The 21045-nt window shown below is 39.6% G+C and overlaps 1 protein-coding gene across 7 annotated transcripts in view; it reads right to left on the bottom strand.

Moving 5' to 3' along the window:
* The window catches only part of mllt10 (MLLT10 histone lysine methyltransferase DOT1L cofactor), a 172497-nt gene that overhangs the window by 96471 nt on the left and 54981 nt on the right, over window positions 1-21045 (bottom strand). For 5 of the 7 annotated variants that reach the window (XM_060900009.1, XM_060900010.1, XM_060900015.1 and 2 more), the window contains exons 6-7: window positions 17792-17885; window positions 159-248 (exon numbers count right to left, since the gene is read on the bottom strand). In XM_060900009.1, coding sequence (XP_060755992.1) covers window positions 159-248; window positions 17792-17885 — 184 coding nt within the window. The remainder of the gene's footprint in view (window positions 1-158; window positions 249-17791; window positions 17886-21045) is intronic. The other 2 variants (XM_060900011.1, XM_060900012.1) reach the window with 1 other exon arrangement.

Below are 21045 nucleotides of genomic sequence, written 5' to 3'. Positions count from 1 at the left end.
GTACATTTCATTGACGTGGATTTCATCAGGGCAATGCGTGTTCGGAGTTAATTGCTAGACTTTAAGCAGCAGGCTTGAGCTCATAGGCTGAATTTGCGCGGAAAGGGCATATCAGTGACGCATGGCTGATGGAAGGGAAAGCATGGAGGCTGCCTTACCTTCTTCTCCTGGTCATGGTGTTTATCCAAAGAGTGAGAGGAAGAATCGCTTAAGCTTTGAGCCCTACTACCACGGCCTTTGCTCCTTCTCTAAAAAGGTGAAAGAGGAACTTCGAGTTACTATATAAAAATCTGTCCAGGTCACTTTGTTCTCTTGTGTAGCAACAAAGAGAAAAAAAAAAAAAGACTTGTTACTGAAGATAAAAAATAGCCAAAAAAATACAAATGATTTAAAAAAAAAAAAAAACTAATAATATGGTGTTTGGAGAACAAAAAAAAGAAAGTCAAAAGTACCTAAAAATATTGGCCAAAGTTGATTTTAAAAAGTCCTCTCTCAGAGCACGTCCAAAACATGGCCACTCCAACAGCAAATTACTGGTTTATGGTTTTGCTTCACAAAGTTAACAAACTTATCTCCCTACAATCCTAGTGATATTTCGGACATCCTACATCACCTGAGAAGCCGCACTACGCCAGGCTGCTATGCTACACAAATGGACGTTCACATATCGCCTTCATCGGCTGTTACTAAAAAAAAAAAAAAAGATGTCGTTTTCACAAACAGATGAGTGGGTTATAATGAAGCTCAGGTTAGTCTCTATATGTTCAAGTTCTACTGAGTTACTGTTGTTTCTTTACCTGTTAAAATGGGTTTGAAAAACAAAAAAAATCAAGCAGATTAAAGCGGAGATGAAAAACTAGCAAAACTCAAACAAAATGTTGGCATAAATTCAAAGACTTGCTTCATATTTATATTAAAAAAAAAACTTCAATGATCACATGTCATGGATTGGATTTATTTATTTATTTATTTATTTGGGGGGGGGGGGGGGGGGGGGGACAACCTAAAAAGAAGACAAAGATTGCCAAGTGCGTGTTCTGCTGTCTTTGACATTTAAAAAAAAAAAAAGCCCTCTTCATAGTTGAGCTACACCATACACATAATACCACATTACAGTTATGAGCAAATGTGTTTTTTATTTATTTATATATATGAGTAGCACGCTGTGTGAGCACAATCGCTATCAGGCGCGTTAAAATGTAACTAACTTTTCTAGAATTTCATCAAAACTTATTGAATTTTCAGCATTGGAAGAGAACTCCCTAAAGTATTATTCAGCAAAACCCCAGAATGATAGCACAAATCTAGAATTTTTAACAGAATTTTAGTTCTTAAAATTTAACGTAATTATGGACGTCACGCATAACATTTACACCCATGAAAAATCACTTTGAATGCGGTTTTGAAAGTTTTGATCAAATATTCTCTGTAATAAAAAAATTGCTTAAATATTATAAAACACAGTCTTTTAATGTATCAAAAAATAAATTTTGATAAAGCAAGGAAATTCGGAAGAAAATTTGTGTTTTCTTTTGCTTGTTGTGCGCGTCACGCTACCAAAATCTAACTAGCCCCTTCACGAACAATTCCAACTTTCATGGACTTGTAGCGCGAATAAACCTTTCAAAAAAATATATAATACTTCTCACCCAGTAAATTAGAATCCTGGTGATTTATATCCTCGTAGCTTCAGTAGATCTAGAGATTTAGTCGATTTAGTAAATCCCAAACGCTGTGAAACACGCCAGCCATCTATGGTGAGAAGTGCTGCTGTAGTTGAGAAACTCTCATTCCTCCCGCTTCCAACTAACTCCGTGACCCATACCAAAATAACAATGTCACGCTCATCACTTAAGGATGATTTATGCCAAATTTCACGGAAAAATACAGCGAAATAAACTTGCTAGAAGCATTTTTCTAAATCCCAAACATTATGAAACATTTCTTGTAGGGTTTCAGTTTACAAATTTCGAGAATAGAGAAATTGCGATGCAAAAGTTTGCCACTAAACTCGCGAAAATACTCCATCCTAGCGAGTTTCACAACCGAACTAGGCTACGTGACAGTCCGTGAGCACCCAGGAATGTTCTAGAAGGTACGCTTCTAGGCACGTGCGATCGAGAAAGACGCCACGTGAAGGTAGTAAAGGTAGTATTTCCACTGTCTTATGACATTTTTGCTTGTTTTAGCGCGATAAACAATGCATTATGGGTAATCATTAAAATGCTGATTTCAAGGTTAAAATGGGTAAAAACAACTAATTTATATAGATATTGTAAAAATTGTGCCTAATAGTTATTTCAGTACATAAAATCAAAACCTGAATTTTTAATTTTTTCCCTGTTACACCATAGTGCATCTATAGCATGCTACTCATCATTTTATTTATATATATATATATATATATATATATATATATATATATATATATATATATATATATATAAAAACACACCTGTGCAAAAGTCTTAGGCACATGTAAAGAAATGCTGTCGACCAAAAATGGCTTAAAAATAATGAAATTAAAAGTTTCTACATTAAAAAAATAATAATAAAGAGATAATATAAACAGCAGTAAACTATAACAAATGAAACAAAGTCAATATTTGGTATGAGACGACCATCTGCTTTAAAATAAATAAATAGAAAAAAATAGTCTCGGGTACAGTGAGTGCAGAGAGGTTTTACTGAGCGTCTTACAGAACCAGCCACAGTTCTTCTGCACACTTTGACCGTCACACTCGCGTCTTCATTTTGCACCAAAACCCAGCAGCCTTCATTATGGTTTCATTTTTAATCTGAAAAGTAAGTGCTTATGTAATATGCTGCTCGGATACAAACTTTTTTTTCTATAAAAATTTAATTTTGTGCTAGAAAACAAATGTTTGGACTCTAAAAATGTTTTTGAACTGACTCGATAATGTAGAAGTCATAAAATAGAAATCTATAAAAGTTTATATGGGGGGGAAGTGCCTAAGACTTTTGCACAGTACTGTATGTACGTATTTATACATACACTTTATATTTTCATATACATGAGAGAGAAGAAAATATATATATATATATATATATATATTACACAGTGGTGCAAAGGCATGAAGTTTATCTTCGAGTGGTGAACATATTCACGAGTCAGCAAAATGAACGAGTGAATATAGTTTTCAACAGGAGATAAACTTCATATTTTCACGCCACTGTCTAACGTTCTTTATATTGTATGGACACATCCACAAAAATAAATAAATAAATAAATCCCACTCGCAAGTTAATCAAAATAATTTTTAATTTTGAACCGGTTCGCCATTTTGACAACGCACATTTAGTCAGCAGGAAAACACTGGGAGTGAGGTCATCAGCGTGAAATATTGGGAAATGTGTCATTCAGATCCGTGATGTATTTCGTATTAAAAATATGAGTTTTTCAACACGAGAAGATAAAAGTTCATATCTTCAAGCCAATGTGTGATTTTCTATTTATTATACAGACACATTCACAAACAAAAAGTACCCAAATTTATCAAAACAATTCATCGATTTCCTCACGAGTGACATATAGAGATGTGTGAGATGGTTTTGGTTCTCTATGTCCCGGATGGAGCTCGCATGAAAAATAAAAAGTGGTGTATTTCCCGGTAAAACACTCCTGTCCATATAATATATACACCGCTAAATCTGAGCTGTAGTGGTGTTCAATTTGCATTAATTTTGCCAAAACAAGCCTTTACTTATTTATTTATTTTTATTGAACCAATGGGACCATCATCAAAAATAGCCACAGGGAGCGTTGTCGTCATGCTCATTTGCATACTGCAGGCTGTACGTGATATTGCGCAGCTCCTGTTCAAATCATACAGTTTTGATCGTAACTTTTATATATTAAAAAAAACCACGCTGTTTATATATTTCATTGCATTTTTTAATCGCCTTGTCACCTGCCAAAATTACAATCAATAATATATAAATACAATAAACAAATATTTACGCCCAAAAGTCAGGCATTTTGACATGAAATGCCTGGTTTACAGCTTTCTGTTGAGAATTTGAGCAACCTTCGCTGATTTAATAAAATAAAAACTCTTGATGTTTGTGTACACTGAACGCCAAAATTATTGCATCACAAGAACCTCATTGTGTTATTAATATTTAAAAAAAAAAAAAAACGGAGCCATCTAAGCAAAGTTAAGTTCTTTGGCCTAGCACGCCCAAAATTCAGCAGTCTGAAAATTCTTGGTTCTTGCTTTTTGTTGAACAATATGAACAGTGTACCTCGTCTCAAAAGACGACATTAAAAAACAAAATGATGGGATTGCCTTCTCCTAAATTTGTCCAAAATAAGAAACCTTAGAACAATAAAATGGACACAACACAATGGATGGACTGTACTTTGAAGGTTGACACGACTTATCAGCAACATCCCTGCACTGTTCTATAGGAATAAACTGGTCTTTTATTATTCTTTTTTTTAGGGGGCTAAACTTATCCAGAGAGACGACTTCCTGTAACCATCCCAACTGTTGAGACGCTAATATTAAATCATATACAACAGTGAATGATTCTGTACTGGTAAAAAGAGTGCTGTACAAGAGCACCATTTGTTCATTACGCTACATTCAAGCATCAAAAACATCCAGTACACTAAAACACTTGGTGACAAAACACAATAATAATAATAATAATAATAATAATAATAATAATAATAAATGCGTTTTCAAAAAGGACATTAAAAATCTTGCACTATCACACAACACACTGGTTTCCTCAAGTGCAAAGACTCAACTGAATTTGAATTTCACATTCATATTTCACGAGAGAGAGATACTGCCGTCATTTTTCATTGAAATACGTAATTTTTTTCTTTTAAATATCATTTTTTCATTTAAATAAATACTCAGGGTAATTGGTTTTTATTACCATGTTGACCTATGGCCAGAATTATTAACAAATCAACATTATAAAGAAATAAATAAATGTTATTTTCTTTGTGGAAAAACTGAAATTCAAATGTATAAATGGACAAAAAGCTGCTGAGTCGACAGTAAATAAATGTGATAAAACTGAAATAAAAAATGGTCACATCTCCAAATACAGAAATTTACTAGGTACCCACTATATGCCTCGACCCATATTATTATCATCCCCAGTAAACAGTAATTTTTCAGCTTGAATAATCCTAATTACAGCAAAACTGCCTCCCAAAGGTTATTCTCTGGGGGGGAATTTTGAGGATGTTCTTCCATCAACAGATATGCTCGAGTTCAACGATTACAGCACGATTTTTTTAAACACAAAGATCAAGCGAACAAACAAACAAATAAATGGAAAATAAATGCATCCTGCTATTCGCCTGAACTGTTTTGACTGCCAAACACACAGTGCTACTTCTCCATCCGTGCTTATTAGAAGGCCTTTCCCCTCCTCCAGCACCTCTCAGAAGACCTGCAGTGTGAGAGAGGCCTTTGTTGCAATGGAAGACGTGCACGCGCACACACACACACACACACACACACACACAAGGGACAAATCTGTGAAGCAGCAGGGGGCTGTGGCTTCAAATCCCACTGCAGCTCTGGGGCTGGAGTACGTTACCCCCACCTATCACTCACACTCACGCGCGCGCACACACACACGAGGCAGGAAGGAAAAGCACAGTGCTGCCACTCATCCTTCCCTGAAACTCTAGCCGTCTCTCGAAGCGAGGGATTAGGAGAGAGAGCAGGAAGAGGGGCACTGACGGAGGAGACAAAGGTTCAGAGAGTTGCTGCTGATTGTCAATGAGATTAAGGGGTTACAGGGGTAGCAAGGGAGAGACACTGGGTCATTCTTGTGTGTGTGTGTGTGTGTGTGTGTGTGTGTGTGCGCGCGCACGCCATGGGGTTTGATTATGCCACAGCTCAGTTTTCAGCACCTGTAATTGAAAAGGGAGTTTAAGAAATTAAGAGTTATTCCTGAAGTGTTAAAAAGGCTCGGTGTGTCCACGTTAACTCCAGCCGCGAGAATAGAGTTCCCTGATCCTAGTCAAATCTTCAATTTATTCCTTATTCAAATATGGGGGGGGGGGGGGGGGGGGGGGGGTGTATATTTTCTAACTTTCATTAAACATGTCGTTGAATCCTTTGGGCGAGATGTAGATATGAATAAATCTATGAAATGCAGATGGATAGGAACAAAGCGTGCGCAGTAAAATATCAATCACACGTAATCAGGTAGGACGAGATAACAAAATTACACTGTCCAGGCAAAACGCTCGTTTCTGATTGGCTGGCTGGGGTGTGTCATTTCATATACTGTGTGTCTGTAATGTAAATGGGGCTGGCACGTAACCATGACAACAAGCACATGTAACAGTCTAGACTTCACCTGTGTTTATGCTTTAATCACAACAAGAAGTTCAATTTAGAATAAAATGAATGTTCATTACCAAAAAAAACAACAACATTTGATAATACGTTTGAAAGAAAAAGCAACAACAACAAAAGTGAAAGGACGCCTTCCAAGACTTGAAGCAAGTGGAACAATATAAACCTCAGTCGACTGACAGTTTTTGGATTCAATGCTATTTGTCTAGGATTCATTGATGAAGAAACAAAACTCGTGCAAAGACTCGATTCCTTCAACATGTAAAAGGAGCCATGACGGAAACGAGATGACGGCCTGTTCATCAGAAAATAACAGACACGGTGGCAGAGAAAACCCAAAAAGTTGAACATTTTTCTCTGATATTTGTTCGCCATTCTCTCCGACATACTGCATCATGATGTAAGATATGCAAAGGAAGGAGTTCGAACAGATCCAACACGCGCAAAACAGTTGTGATGTTTTTAAAATAAATTAATTAATTAACACCCCCCACAAGGTCATGAACCAAGCTCACTGTGCTCTAACACACAATAACGATATTACCTGGCACACATTAATACACAATACTAATGCGATGCCAAACAATTATTTTTTTTTTTTTTAATTAGTGACTCAAATGCTCAATGATACTGTGTGGACAATAAAATAAACTCCATAACTCAATTCAAACAGGTAAGAACAGACTCCTTGTGCATGACGTCACGCATCACATCATAATCACACCTGGGGGTCAAACAGACACTGGCTTTCGTGGAAGCAAGACTTAATCTGACTTCAATATGGTTCGTTTTTGGTTGTTCAACTCGAGAACTGGATAAAAGATATTACCGTCTCACCGATATCAAGAGAAATGTTAACAAAGAGAAGCAAATGCTTCAAGAACAACGAAGAAATGAGTAAAGAGAATACGATGAGAAGAGACAAGCCTGAAAACTCCAGAGAAATTAACGATTGTATTTAAAATGTATTTTTATAAATAAATAAATAAATAAATAAAAGTTGGAAGTGAGGATGGAAGAGTTTAAGAATCTCATTTTAATATTATTATTCTTTTATTTATTATTTTTTTATTTCTGCTTGCATCCGAGTTAGCTTCTTCATGAAACTGTTAAACAAAATCAAATTAGTTTTCTTACAGGTGAACCAACTTCCTTCTTCAACACATAAAACCCAGATCGGGCACCAAGCAACTCGGACATGACTCGGTTAAAAAAAAAAAAAAAAGATCCAACAAGGAGCGACATGCACGATACATTCTGAACGAACAGAAAAGATTAAGCGCAGAGAGCGCCGAGTGCACCAGCAAGGGGTGTATACAGACACGGTTTAAACCAGATGCTGTGACGTCACTGGCTACTGGATCCGGTTGTCAGTGTGATCTGCTTACGACTTCTCTTTTTCAGAGTTGGATGAGATAAAATGTGACGGAGCACTGCAGCGAGTCCAACTGTTCAAAATCTCCAAGTGCATTTCTTTAAAACAAAAGTAAAATAAAAATAAACACTCATGATACATGAAGAAAACAATGAAAATTGTGTTGTAGTTACAACTGTGCAATGTTTAAATGCACAAATATTTACGGGCAAATCATTTACATGCAATAACTGCATGGAAAAAATTATCACCATCCTGTCGACCTAGTCTATTTAAGTGTTTTAAAGATCAGCCCCCCCCCAAAAAAAAAAAATTGTATGACACATTGAGCACACGTTTAGGAGCTTAATGATCAGACGACTCGGATCTACGCATCGATTAAGAGGCAATGACTGAAGAGAGTCAACGCAACAATAAAAAACAAGTCAGTCATCGGGAGAGCACATATTCCCCCGGCCCCCACTCCAAATTTTCCTAAGTTGAATTGGTTGCCATGGGAATACGGGGGGTGGGGGGGACAGAAATCCCAAAATGTCAAAAGGCACAACTCCTCTAGGCACTTAACATAACTGTCAGGTTTTGTTGAAGAAAAAAAATAATAATTTAACAAATAAATAATCTCATCTCATTATCTGTAGCCGCTTTATCCTGTTCCACAGGGTCGCAGGCAAGCTGGAGCCTATCCCAGCTGACTACGGGCGAAAGGCGGGGTACACCCTGGACAAGTCGCCAGGTCATCACAGGGCTGACACAGACAACCATTCACACTCACATTCACACCTACGGTCAATTTAGAGTCACCAGTTAACCTAACCTGCATGTCTTTGGACTGTGGGGGAAACCGGAGCACCCGGAGGAAACCCACGCGGACAACATGCAAACTCCGCACAGAAAGGCCCTCGTTGGCCACGGGGCTCGAACCCGGACCTTCTTGCTGTGAGGCGACAGCACTAACCACTACACCACCATGCCACCCCAATAATAATAATAAAAATTTCCTGATAAGCACAATTTTAATTAAATAAATAAAGTGATTATAATTGGAAAAGGATAAACTGGTGTATTTAAAAAAAGAAAATAATTTCATCATTTGCAAATGGCCACTACTTAACCTACTACTACTGTTTAGAGCCCGAGTCGTCCTGTAACTTTTGCCCCATCGGAGCTCATCTGTTCACCGTCATTAGTCACTTTGCACCATGAGAGTTTATTTATTGATCAATCTTCCATTCAGTACTGCCACTTTTGCACAGTTATCATCTTCATTTATCACAATTCTTGTTTTTAAGCACTATTAATGCACATTCACATGTACAAAGCACATATAGTTATTTTTTATCGTTACATTTTTATCTGTATGCTGTATAGTCAACTTGTTCTTGGGATCTTTTCCTAAATTCTAGTTTATGTTGTACAGCGTGTCTTTTTCTTTTCACTTGTCTGATAACTTGCTGCTGTAACATAATTTCCCAGCTTGGGATCAATAAACAAAATCTACCTATCGATCTAAATCTGTTTCAGAGCAGATTCAATGGTATTCACAAATATCGGAACGATGCCTTATGAATCAAAAGTACAGCATTAAATGGTACAGGTCATCATGAACAAAGCACTGCGCCCGCTCCCGCAACACATTGCAAATCGATTTTTAAAGGGGCACTGAAGTCATTTTTAAACTTGCTTAATTTATTTCTTAATTAACGTGTTATTCAATTACGTTTTTGGTTTTCGTAACCTTATATCGTGACTCGTATTGGCAACTAAGTGCAATTAAATATTATACTTATCGGCCTAATGTAGTTCGTTTGGTCCACGGCAGACGTCACTTATCTGCGCGATCTTCGCGAGACTTGTGCGAGACCTCGAAACGTAAAGTGTCAGTGCCGCCATTTTGAAAACAGTTTTCCAAACAAAATATTACACGAAAACGAGTTTAAATGACGATTACTGCCGACTTTTTTCAAACTTTCCTGATTGCTATCAAAACGAACAAAACTTCCAGCTCCATTACGTCAGCATTTGAAAGAGGGCGCGCGCGTCTTTTGACAACCCATGTCCGAAATCGCTCACTATACAGGACACTATATAATGGGTACGCCATTCTGTAGTGCTGTCTGTGCTGAAAGAAATCAAATTAAAAGTCTCAAATTTGATTTAAGAAAAAAAAAAAAAGACAGCAACAAAGAAGAAAGTATTCAGCCTTGATTTAAAAAAAAAAAAAGAACTGAAAGATGCAGGTACTTTGTATTTATTAATGTTGGAAATGCGCTCAGTATAATATATGCATTTATCACAAAAACACATGCATGTATTTATTATTTTGAAAACCCACCAGCCGCCTGATCTCGTACGTTTTAACTGTGCGACAGTAATGACGTAAATACCAGCGCGACGGATTAGCGTCCAAAAGTGTTTTTTCCTATATAGAGCAATTCCTTATATAAGGAGTAGTGAATGAGTGAGCGATTTCGGACACAGGGAACGTTGGCAGATGATGGTACCTTTGATTTCCGCTGTACATTTGACTTCCGTCCTACGATGTCTCACACAGGTCTCAGCGAATCTCGTTTACGGCCATTGCTTTGACATATGGACCGATATATTACATAGCATATTTCAAACTCATAACTTGCTATACTAGCAATGACACAATAGCAATCAAAAAATACATTCCTATATTTAATGAGATAAGTAGAATTTTTGATGATAAAAAAAAATTTGCCTTCAGTTCTCCTTTAATGGAGTGTAACACAATAATGCAGCCCACATGACTGGGTAGTTTATATAAACAACACGAACACTATTTCCTCAGAGTTCCCAATCTAGGATTGCGAAGGTTAATATGTTCTTCCTCAGACATAGAAACCCAGCCAGGTACAGCTTTTCAAACTGCTGCTCGTGCAACGTCACGGGGTGGTGTAACACACATGGACGAAAGTGCTATCCACCCGCTTCTGCATACATGAGCTCAGACACCCGTGATCAGCTAGTGTCGCTGTGACTGACAGGGGAGAGACAGTATGCCACCCCTAATTCCCTGAGAGTAGGGACAATTTTGTTCTCTTGGACTCCTGGCCATCACTGTGATCTGAAGTTGATGTGCTGTTTACGAAAGCAGAAGGGATGTAGAGGTGATTAATTATAAAAACAGGCATGACTCGATTAGGGATGTTAACCGATGACCGTTTGACCGGTGGTTGACCGAATCAACGTTAACCGGTTAATTTTTTTTTGGTTGTCGGTGGAAAAAAAAAAATAAAAAATCGTTTTGAAGCTGCCGATTTTGGAGCGGAGAACCTGGAATTCTGTGTTTGTAAACGCTCGGGGTATGCCATGCGGTGTAAGGACGACAGCTGAAAAATCAGAAACACCCATTCAGTCATGTCCCGCCCCAGTTAAAGACAGCTGACAAATCAGAAGCACCCATTCAGTCATGTCCCGCCCCAGCTGAACACAGCTGCCACCAGTGTTGCCAGATTGGGCGGTTTTAAGTGGATTTTGGCGGGTTTTGAACATATTTTGGGCTGGAAAACGTCAGCAATATCTGGCAACATTGGCTGCCACTCAGCGAAAGAAAAAAGTGTAGACGCAGGCTTTTTAGCTTACAAATTACTATTCTGTTTTTTTTTTTTTTAAATTATGATTAGAAGGCACATGGAGTTTAGTCCTGCCTTGGCCAGTGCATTCTGAAAGTATGTTTCGGTCTGTAGCCAACAATGCATGTTATTGCAGATCAGATCTCTCCACACAAACTAAAGGCGCAGATGCCGACTTTTTCACGGCTTTTTCATGGACTGTAACGGCATTTGCTTATGGAGTAATTTTAATACAGAATTTACTCTGATGAAATTATTCAGACACTCCAACGCCCCCCCCCCAAAAAAAAATCGGATCTGCACGAGCCGTGAAAAAGGCGCGCCGTTTGCATCCCTGTTTAAACTCCCTAGACTCGATAGTAAATTTCTACGTGAATACAATCGTCAGTGGGATATATGGGCTGGTTTTCTCATAGATGGACACTTATAATGCTCCTTCAAGTTTGTAAAAATAAATAAATAAAAAAATAAATAAATAAAGAAGAAGAAATGTATCCTTATGGAGCTTTCTGAATGATTCAGGAACATAAAACACTGCCAAAGCATTAAATGCAGCTCCTGTGATGGTCAGAAATATCGATTATAGCTTGTAAAGATTCTAAGAAGCTGAAATATGATGTGAAGTCAGTTCCGACTGGATCGATTTACTCAAAGATATGCTCTCCTCCTTGCTTAAACAGCTAGTCCACACCCAAGCACTACTGTACACACACCCAAGCCCCCCCACACACACACACACACACACACACACACAACGCAGCAGCCCTCCACCTCCTCGCACTTACCATGCTGCTGTTCTGAACGATAGCACATTAAAGACGGCAGCTGCAGCAGAACAGGGCAGAGTCGGTTGATGAGGACAACAGCAGGCATGCTGTGTGCAAATGCTTCATCTTCAAGGCAAATGAGAACGACAAACCAAAGGCTACCATCGAGCCTGTAAGCAAAAGCTGTCTCAGAACTACACCAATCAAGAGTGTTCCCAGAAAAACACCTGATGGAATAACCTCTTCCTACTTGAAAGTCACTGAAACAACACGATGTGCAACAAAACAGGACTGCGATGCCTGTAAACTCTTTGCGGATGATTTTAAACAGGTATAAATAAATAAATAAAACTTAAAAAAAAATCCCGTTGAAACGTTTGGAGCTGGCAGGAAAAGTACAACCTCATTTTTCTTTCTTGTATCAGGGTACAACAAGTTTCGGATAAGATATACTGATGGAAAGAAAATCCGATCAGGAAGGCAGAAGAAACAGAAAGAAAACAGCAACCATACTGGCCAGTCAGTATCGCCGTAGCAAGGGGCCAAAAATAATAAATTCCAAGTCTAAAACTGGAAACTCTGCATACTGCATGATCAATATGAGCACATGGACATTCACAAAGTATTAAAAAAACAAACAAACAAACAAAAAAAAAACGCACACAAGTGTCATATTTTTTACATTATATATGTATTAAAAAAAAAAACTTCTGGTCTACAGTTTATTCCAGACACCACTAAATAACTAAGATTATTCTATCCACGCTCACTGGCTCTGAGCAGTTGTGCACTCTGATTGGCTAATCTACTGCTGGGATATCAGCTCATATACCGCGAGTAGAGAAAAACAAAATGGCGACGTGTGTTGCTGAAAATAAAAACCCTACTCAAAAACAAAACATGGAACATAAGTGACGGTAAGGACGTATCTGTTTTTTTTTTTTTAAATCTTTTCAACTATTATAGCAGCATTTTTCACAAATTGCTAATTTGTTTACACATTCTTCATCTTTAAAGTGCAACTCTTACAAAAATGACAATCACCCTTGGAAATTATACCTTATAAAACTAGACATATCAAAACAGTATTTTAATACGAGACCGAGAACACGTTCTATTTAGCCGGTAAAAGTTTGGCTCTTTGAGTCCGCCATTACACGAAGGCGTTCCTGGTACGTTATTGTTAGTTAAGTCAAAGGAAGTGACGTTATATGCGCAACGCTTGAAGGTTTGCAGCATTTCTGGCTTCGTCTGCTTTGCAAAGTGTAGCATGTTTTTAACATTTTTTTTTTTAAATTCCAAAACCAAATTAAAATGAAAGCATGCCTCCTAAGAGGTGTGTCCTTCAAGGCTGCTCAAGCATAGCAGATTTTAAAAAAAAAAAAAAAGGGGGGGGGGGGGGGGGGGGGATTTTCGATCCATTAGCCCAAAGTCGGCAGGACACTTGCAGAATGAACAGGTTCGATTTGTACGGACAAAGAGAAGCCGACAAGACGGTTCGGTGTCTGCGACATACATTTTGAAAAAGATTAATTGGTGAGGCAAATTCACATCGAAGGGTTGGAGCGACGTCTGGTACGTGGAGCACTTCCTACGATCTGGAAACGAAGGTCGGAAGTGCCAAGAGCTCACTGCACAGTAAGCGTCCAGCTTGCGTTAGGCACTTTAACTTTCAGTGCTGGAGCCAGCAGGAGCGGGTGACGCGTTGTGCCATATGCATTGTGTGCAGTGAGCACGCAGCAACCAGGAACGTCTTAGGGTTCACCTCTACAACCTTTTCTGGTTCTAACAGTAACAATTAGGACCATGTACACCCTTTCTATTTTGTGCTATTACCATTTTGGCTTTTTACTAAAAATCATCGTATCTCTGCAACCGTAAAAGATCTTTACAACTCCACTCTCTCATTCAAGTACTTTTGCAACTCTCACTCCAGACTTTACAAAACAGCCACGGTCATCAGATACACCCCTTTCCTCTAATTTACAGTGTGATAACTGCCTAACTCCGAAATCAGATAAAGCCCTGCGGTCCAAAATTAAAATGCTGGAACGTCAAGTGTAAGAAAAGGAAAGACAAATACAAGTCAGTCAAATCAGAGCAACTGTGTGAATACATTTAAAACTATGGTTGAATCGCCAATAACTGTTTCAGCAGGTACATACACAGGCTTTATTTCTTTATTGCTGCTTTTTTTAAATTCCTTTTATTTAATCTGAATTCAAATCTGTCGCACTGCTAAGAATGTAAGGCCAAAAAAAAAAAAAAAGTGTGTGTTTCCGATAACATGAAATACTAAAATAAGGTCGGTAGGTAGGAAAAAGTTTTTTTTTTCCTTTTAATTTTTTTTTTTTTTAATTTTGTTCGAAAAAATTAACACAAGTAAACATCTTACAAAATAGTATTTTGGCACAGAATCCTTTATACCACACATCATAATAAAATAAAAGTGTTTTAAATCTTTAAACGAATAAAAAATATATATATCGCGAGAGTTCGAGTTATGATCTATGGAAGCGTATTGCTGCCACACTCAAAAAAATTGGCTTAGAATCAAGTAATTACGTGAAAAGATATTGTTAACAAAGTTATCACGTTTTTACAATATATTTATCATGTAATAACATATCACGTAATTTCATGATACGAAATTATCACGTTATTTCATGATATTTTCATGTAATAACGTGAAAACACCTTATCAAGAAATAACGTGAAAATAACGTCCTAGGCTAGGCTACTTCCATTAAAAGGAGACAGCCTAGCCTCGCCTACTGTAGAACTTGGGTCGAGCAAAAACACCGAGCACAAACATGGCTGAATCCTGAATGACTCCTATTTGTATAAATAGGGGACTACATAGGCGGCAAAACGTAGTGTTTTTCCCTGCCATGGAAGTGCACTTGTATACTGAAGAGGAAGCAATTTGCATTACAGCCGTGAATGAGGATTCAAAATGGCGGCTCGGCTCAGTTTTCCCTTCCTCCTTCAGCATACAAGTGCGCTTCCATGTTTATGCAGGAGGGCTGATAGAAGTGGCGAAACATTTTACTTTTTATCGTTTCTTTCACAACTTGAATGCGTTGAAACAAAAAATTATGACAAACTAACGCCGCTTACACTAAAATATCGAGGGAAATTTGTAATAACTTTACGGTCGGCAATTTCGACGTGGAAATTCTTGATCAGTTGGGTTACCGGAAACACACTTTTTTTTTTTTTTGGCCTAATGGATCTAATGTGCCTAAAACAGCACTCAAATCTTCCAAAAACAATGACACTTGTGTACCATCCCCTTGTAGCTTTCGCCATCTTTTTCAAAAGAATGCGTATTGAGAAAGCACGCCATTGCAGAGAATATTAGAGAGTGCCGGTGTGGACATAAAAGGCGGCAGCGGCGCATATGACATCACACATGCAGCGCCGCTGACCCATAAATCACTGCGACCTCACAATGGCGGACAAGCTTTTCATGACTGTTGGAAGAGAATTCAGACATGCAATTTATTATTTTTTTAAACTAATTTTTTATTTAAAATCGATGAACTTTACAACCTATTTACCATGAGTTGGCCTAGTGGTTAGCGTGTCCGCCTCTCGATCAGGAGATCGCGAGTTCTACTCACGGCCGGGTCATACCAAAGACCATTATAAAAATGGTACCTACTGCCGGCTGGCAAGGCACGCTGCAATACAGATGCGAGCGGGGAGTCAAACTCTTGCGGTTACCAGAGGACCCCCCCCCCCCGCCGTAACCCTAGCTACGTAATAGGCGAGAGGCCGAGGGCTACGGAAACGGAGATCGGCGCCGCCACATGGCGCGGGAAGGACTTTGATTTGATTTACAACCTATTCGAGCACATCGCACACAGAAAACCCGGGACTTAATGATGTCATTTTCCCCCAAGAGTAGCACTTTAAAAAAAATAAAATTTCACCAAATTTTAATGCTTCAACGGGTCCAAAAGCTCAAAGTTGTTTGAAAATTACATAACTGAAATGTCCAAGGAAAAATTAAACAAAGTGTGGTAAGATGGCAATTTCTACAAAAGAAACAGCACTAAAGTCAATTCGTGTAGCCACCGATAGATTTTTAAGTCGTCCGCCTAAGCGGAAGTGATTTAGACATTTAGTATGAAGTTATTTATAGAATTTGCGAAAAATAAAAATGCTCCATTTCTCAAAATCCAGTGAATGTGGATGGAATAAAACAGTTATTCCACTCAATCTCATCATACGTGGCTTACAGCGGCCATCAGCTCATGTACGACTTGATTTCATGGAATAACTGTTAATTAGCTGTGACAGAAATTCTCATCATCGACATACTAAATCTCCAGTCAAAGAATCCAAGTATTTTATATAACAAAGTAAAAACAAAGCCGAAGATCTTTTCCATTTCTGTAAGGGTTGCTTGAAGACAAAAATGACCATCCCAAGTTTAAAAGCTTGTATATTCTCAGCAGTTTCGCGCCTCAAAAGCGTCCTACATGAAATAAATGGGATTGGGCGTGCCTTGTTTGGAACGACCAATCACATCCTTGGTTATGTAGCGCGTTCCTTGCAAAGTTCTACGAAGTTTGGTCAGCGGTCACGTGCACTCCAAGGCAAGCGTCGCCTCCGCATGACATTCCTTTGCTCGGCAATTATATCGTATTGCGTATGGAAGCCAGCTGAACACTGTCTAACCAGTACGCTGAGGCCTTACCAGTGTAAAGAAGCGCGACTCTTAGGAAAAAAGGCTTCATCGATACCCAATTTCTTCAACGCATCAACTATCCAAAGAACCTGTATTCTAAAGGCCAATTTATGCTGACAACCCAGTCCTCGCAGATAGCGTCTGCGTAGCCCCCCCACCTTCGCAGACGCTCTGCGCGCACCTCCCAAAAATTGTGACCACCGCAGAAGCCTCGCAGACAGCGTCGCAGACAAGAGGGCTCTGATTGGTCCACTCTACATCCGCTGTACACGCACTTCCGCTTCCCTACTTTCCCGGTTTGGTTTGTTTTCACGACCGCCATTTTTAAAAACACGAGCGAAGATGGAGCAGCATGAAGAGCGGTTGATCGAGGAAGTACGTACATCTATACAACTCCAGTTCTAGTCATTATAAGTAACCGGAGGATAAACACTCCACTAACCACACCCACCAACTACTCTTAGCGATTTCGCGACTTCGCAGCCCCTTGCGTTGTGGCGGTGAAGAACATCGCGCACGCCTATTACTCCCCGCTCAACGATAAATTACAACTGTCTGCGAAAAGCTATCTGCGAAAGCCTTGTCGCAAGAGCATGCAGAGGCCCTAAAAGTGCACTCACAACTGGCTATACAATACATCACAATGTTTAACATGCAAAATATTGTTATCGTGGACATTTTAGAACACCGTAGCCACTCTTTTCATTTGGAATCAGCCTTTCTGTGGGAGATTCTATGAAACAGAGTTGAATAACGACAGCAGTCGTCTAAAGTCCCTTATTTTGGACAGATTTAAGGCAGCGTTACAGGAGAGGAAAAAAAAAAAAAAAAAATCACATAAATCAGTTTCCTAGGAAAGAAATTTACTTGGCAGACGGACAGAGCTGCCTCTCAGATGCAATACTGTCAAACTATAAAACGCTTTAGGAATCACCATGTGAAAAATCTAAAACGGCACACATCTAAAGTTAGAATGAACACCTAATTTAGCTTCTTACCAGTTTGCTGTAATGGTACTTGCAGTAGCCACAGTATTTGACGTTGTCAGCGTCCGAGCCTTGCTCTTCACACAGCAGGCCAGCAAACTGAGCGCTGCAGACGGGAAAAAAAAAGCGACTGTTATTTTAGAAGTCAATCAAGTAAAATAAACTTCAAGTTCAAAAGGCAAACTGAAAACCCTAAGGAAACACATAAATTTTCTCCCGTTCTCACTTGTTTTTACAAGAACACAATTTCTCTGTTCAGACGAGGAGATTTGGACAGCGATGCTAAAATGGTAGATCCAAAACTTACCTTACTTGCTAGTTACACTGCGTTCGAATATACACACACACACACACACACACACACACACACACACGTTATTTACCAGCTGGGAGGTCCGTATCGTGAAATACCGTGACCGAGGTCTTGAAAGTACTGACCGATGCCCTCTAGGCCAAGGTCACGGTATTTCACCATACGGCCCGAGCTTAAGCTGGTAAATAATATATATATATTTTTCTTTACCAAATTCAAACAGAAAACGAGAGCGCCCGAAAGGGAAAACCGAGCCGAGCCGCCATTTTGAATCCTCATTCACAGCTGTAATGCAAATGGCTTTCTCCTCGGTATACAAGTGCACTTCCATGGCGGGGGGGGGGGGGGGGGACGACTACATTTTGCTACCTATGTAGTCCCATTTATACAAAACTGAGTCATTCAGGATTCAGCCATGTTTTTGCTTGGCGTTAGCAAGTTAGAGGTTTTTAGCTTTCTCCTGAAATGTTTTCTTTTATTTCTTCTTCCTCAGGGTAGTAAAACTCGCTTTCACTGTGAACACTGTCGTTATCGCTATCCATGATGTAAAATTAATGCTATTCTCCTGAGAAATGCTGGCAAAAATTTATAAGATTTTTGATACTCATCTCATCTCATTATCTCTAGCCGCTTTATCCTTCTACAGGGTCGCAGGCAAGCTGGAGCTTATCCCAGCTGACTACGGGCGAAAGGCGGGGTACACCCTGGACAAGTCGCCAGGTCATCACAGGGCTGACACATAGACACAGACAACCATTCACACTCACATTCACACCTACGGTCAATTTAGAGTCACCAGTTAACCTAACCTGCATGTCTTTGGACTGTGGGGGAAACCGGAGCACCCGGAGGAAACCCACGCGGACATGGGGAGAACATGCAAACTCCACACAGAAAGGCCCTCACCGGCCACGGGGCTCGAACCCAGGACCTTCTTGCTGTGAGGCGACAGTGCTAACCACTACACCACCATGCCGCCGATTTTTGATACTTATAAATAAATCTTATAAAAAAAGATAAATCTCATCTCATCTCATTATCTCTAGCCGCTTTATCCTTCTACAGGGTCGCAGGCAAGCTGGAGCCTATCCCAGCTGACTACGGGCGAAAGGCGGGGTACACCCTGGACAAGTCGCCAGGTCATCACAGGGCTGACACATAGACACAGACAACCATTCACACTCACATTCACACCTACGGTCAATTTAGAGTCACCAATTAACCTAACCTGCATGTCTTTGGACTGTGGGGGAAACCGAAGCACCCGGAGGAAACCCACGCGGGCACGGGGAGAACATGCAAACTCCACACAGAAAGGCCCTCGCCGGCCACGGGGCTTGAACCCAGGACCTTCTTGCTGTGAGGCGACAGCGCTAACCACTACACCACCGTGCCGCCCCAAAAAGATAAATGTTCACAAAAAAAAAAAATGCTACGTTTGTTGTTGTTGTAAACGAGCGAGTCGCCAGAGGTCCGTAACCGAGGTTCGTAAAGTAGGATACGGACCCGCTCGCCAGCCAATCAGAGCGCAGGATTTGATGGAAACCAGACCGTGAAAAAAATAAATATATTTATGCACTGCCTAAAAACTCCTGATGAGTGTATGAGCAAAATATTTGCAAGGGTACAAAAGTCAACCTGAATATAATAGCGGAGCCCCATAGGCACAGAGTGTGGATACATAAAGAAAGCCATCGAGTTGTTTTCTAATGGTTTCGGTCCTGTGCGTGCGTGCCTACCACCACAGGAAACCCAACAGCTGAGTAGTGAGTAACTTCATCGAGCTGTTTTCTGAGGAGTTAATTCTGTCTCAACATCCTCCATTACATGCGTTATTCATTTTGATAACCCTGTAATAAGGACCGGAGACCTTCGTGCAAAACATGCACACTTCTTAAAAAAATTTTTAAAAATAAATATGTTGATCTTTTACGAACAAACTATAACTCTAGAAAACTCTATGAATGGTCTTTCTAGTTTCAGAATACAATTTCTTAATATTACTATATTGATAATGCCGATGCTGAGTGTTTTAAATATATTTCCTCAATTGCACTTTTTTTTTTTTTTTAAACAAACCCTCCATCACCTTAAAGTCAAAGCTCTAATCCTCAGAGCTATATGCACTGCATGTATTCCAACAAGGAGTGCGTTCCCAGGAGTTTTTAAATCCCACTGGGTTTTTATCCCGGGTTTTCGTACCAGGTAGCGTATTCATTGTATTATATTTTGTTTTGAATATGATATTCATTCATCTCATTACCTCTAGCCGCTTTATCCTGTTCTACAGGGTCGCAGGCAAGCTGGAGCCTATCCCAGCTGACTACGGGTGAAAGGCGGGGTACACCCTGGACAAGTCGCCAGGTCATCACAGGGCTGACACACAGACACAGACAACCATTCACACTCACATTCACACCTACGGTCAATTTAGAGTCACCAGTTAACCTAACCTGCATGTCTTTGGACTGTGGGGGAAACCGGAGCACCCGGAGGAAACCCACACAGGCACAGGGAGAACATGCAAAATCCGCACAGAAAGGCCCTCGCCGGCCACGGGGCTCGAACCCGGACCTTCTTGCTGTGAGGCGACAGCGCTAACCACTACACCACCGTGCCGCCCTGAATATGATATTTTTCCAATATGTTTTTTTTTTTTGTATTCTTGTCTCAGCAATGGTGAAATTGAATTTGTAAATAAAATCACTAGCTCTAGCTTTTGTACAGCATAAGGAAACAGTATAGTAATAATAATGGTAAAGAAATAAAACAAAGGGGGCGTCGTGGCTCAGGTGGATAAAGGTGCCATACCATATATCCGGGGACCCGGGCTCGATTCCGACCCAAGGTCATTTCCCGATCCCTCCCCATCTCTCTCTCCCACTCATTTCCTGTCTCTACACTGTCCTATCTAACAAAAAAAAAAAAAAAAAAAGGTGAAAAAAGCCAAAAA

This window comes from Neoarius graeffei, chromosome 19 (assembly GCF_027579695.1).
Source record: "Neoarius graeffei isolate fNeoGra1 chromosome 19, fNeoGra1.pri, whole genome shotgun sequence".
Classification (NCBI taxonomy): Eukaryota; Metazoa; Chordata; class Actinopteri; order Siluriformes; family Ariidae; genus Neoarius; species Neoarius graeffei.
Note: the sequence above shows the minus strand (reverse complement) of the source record. Positions and strands in the feature narration are given on the sequence as shown.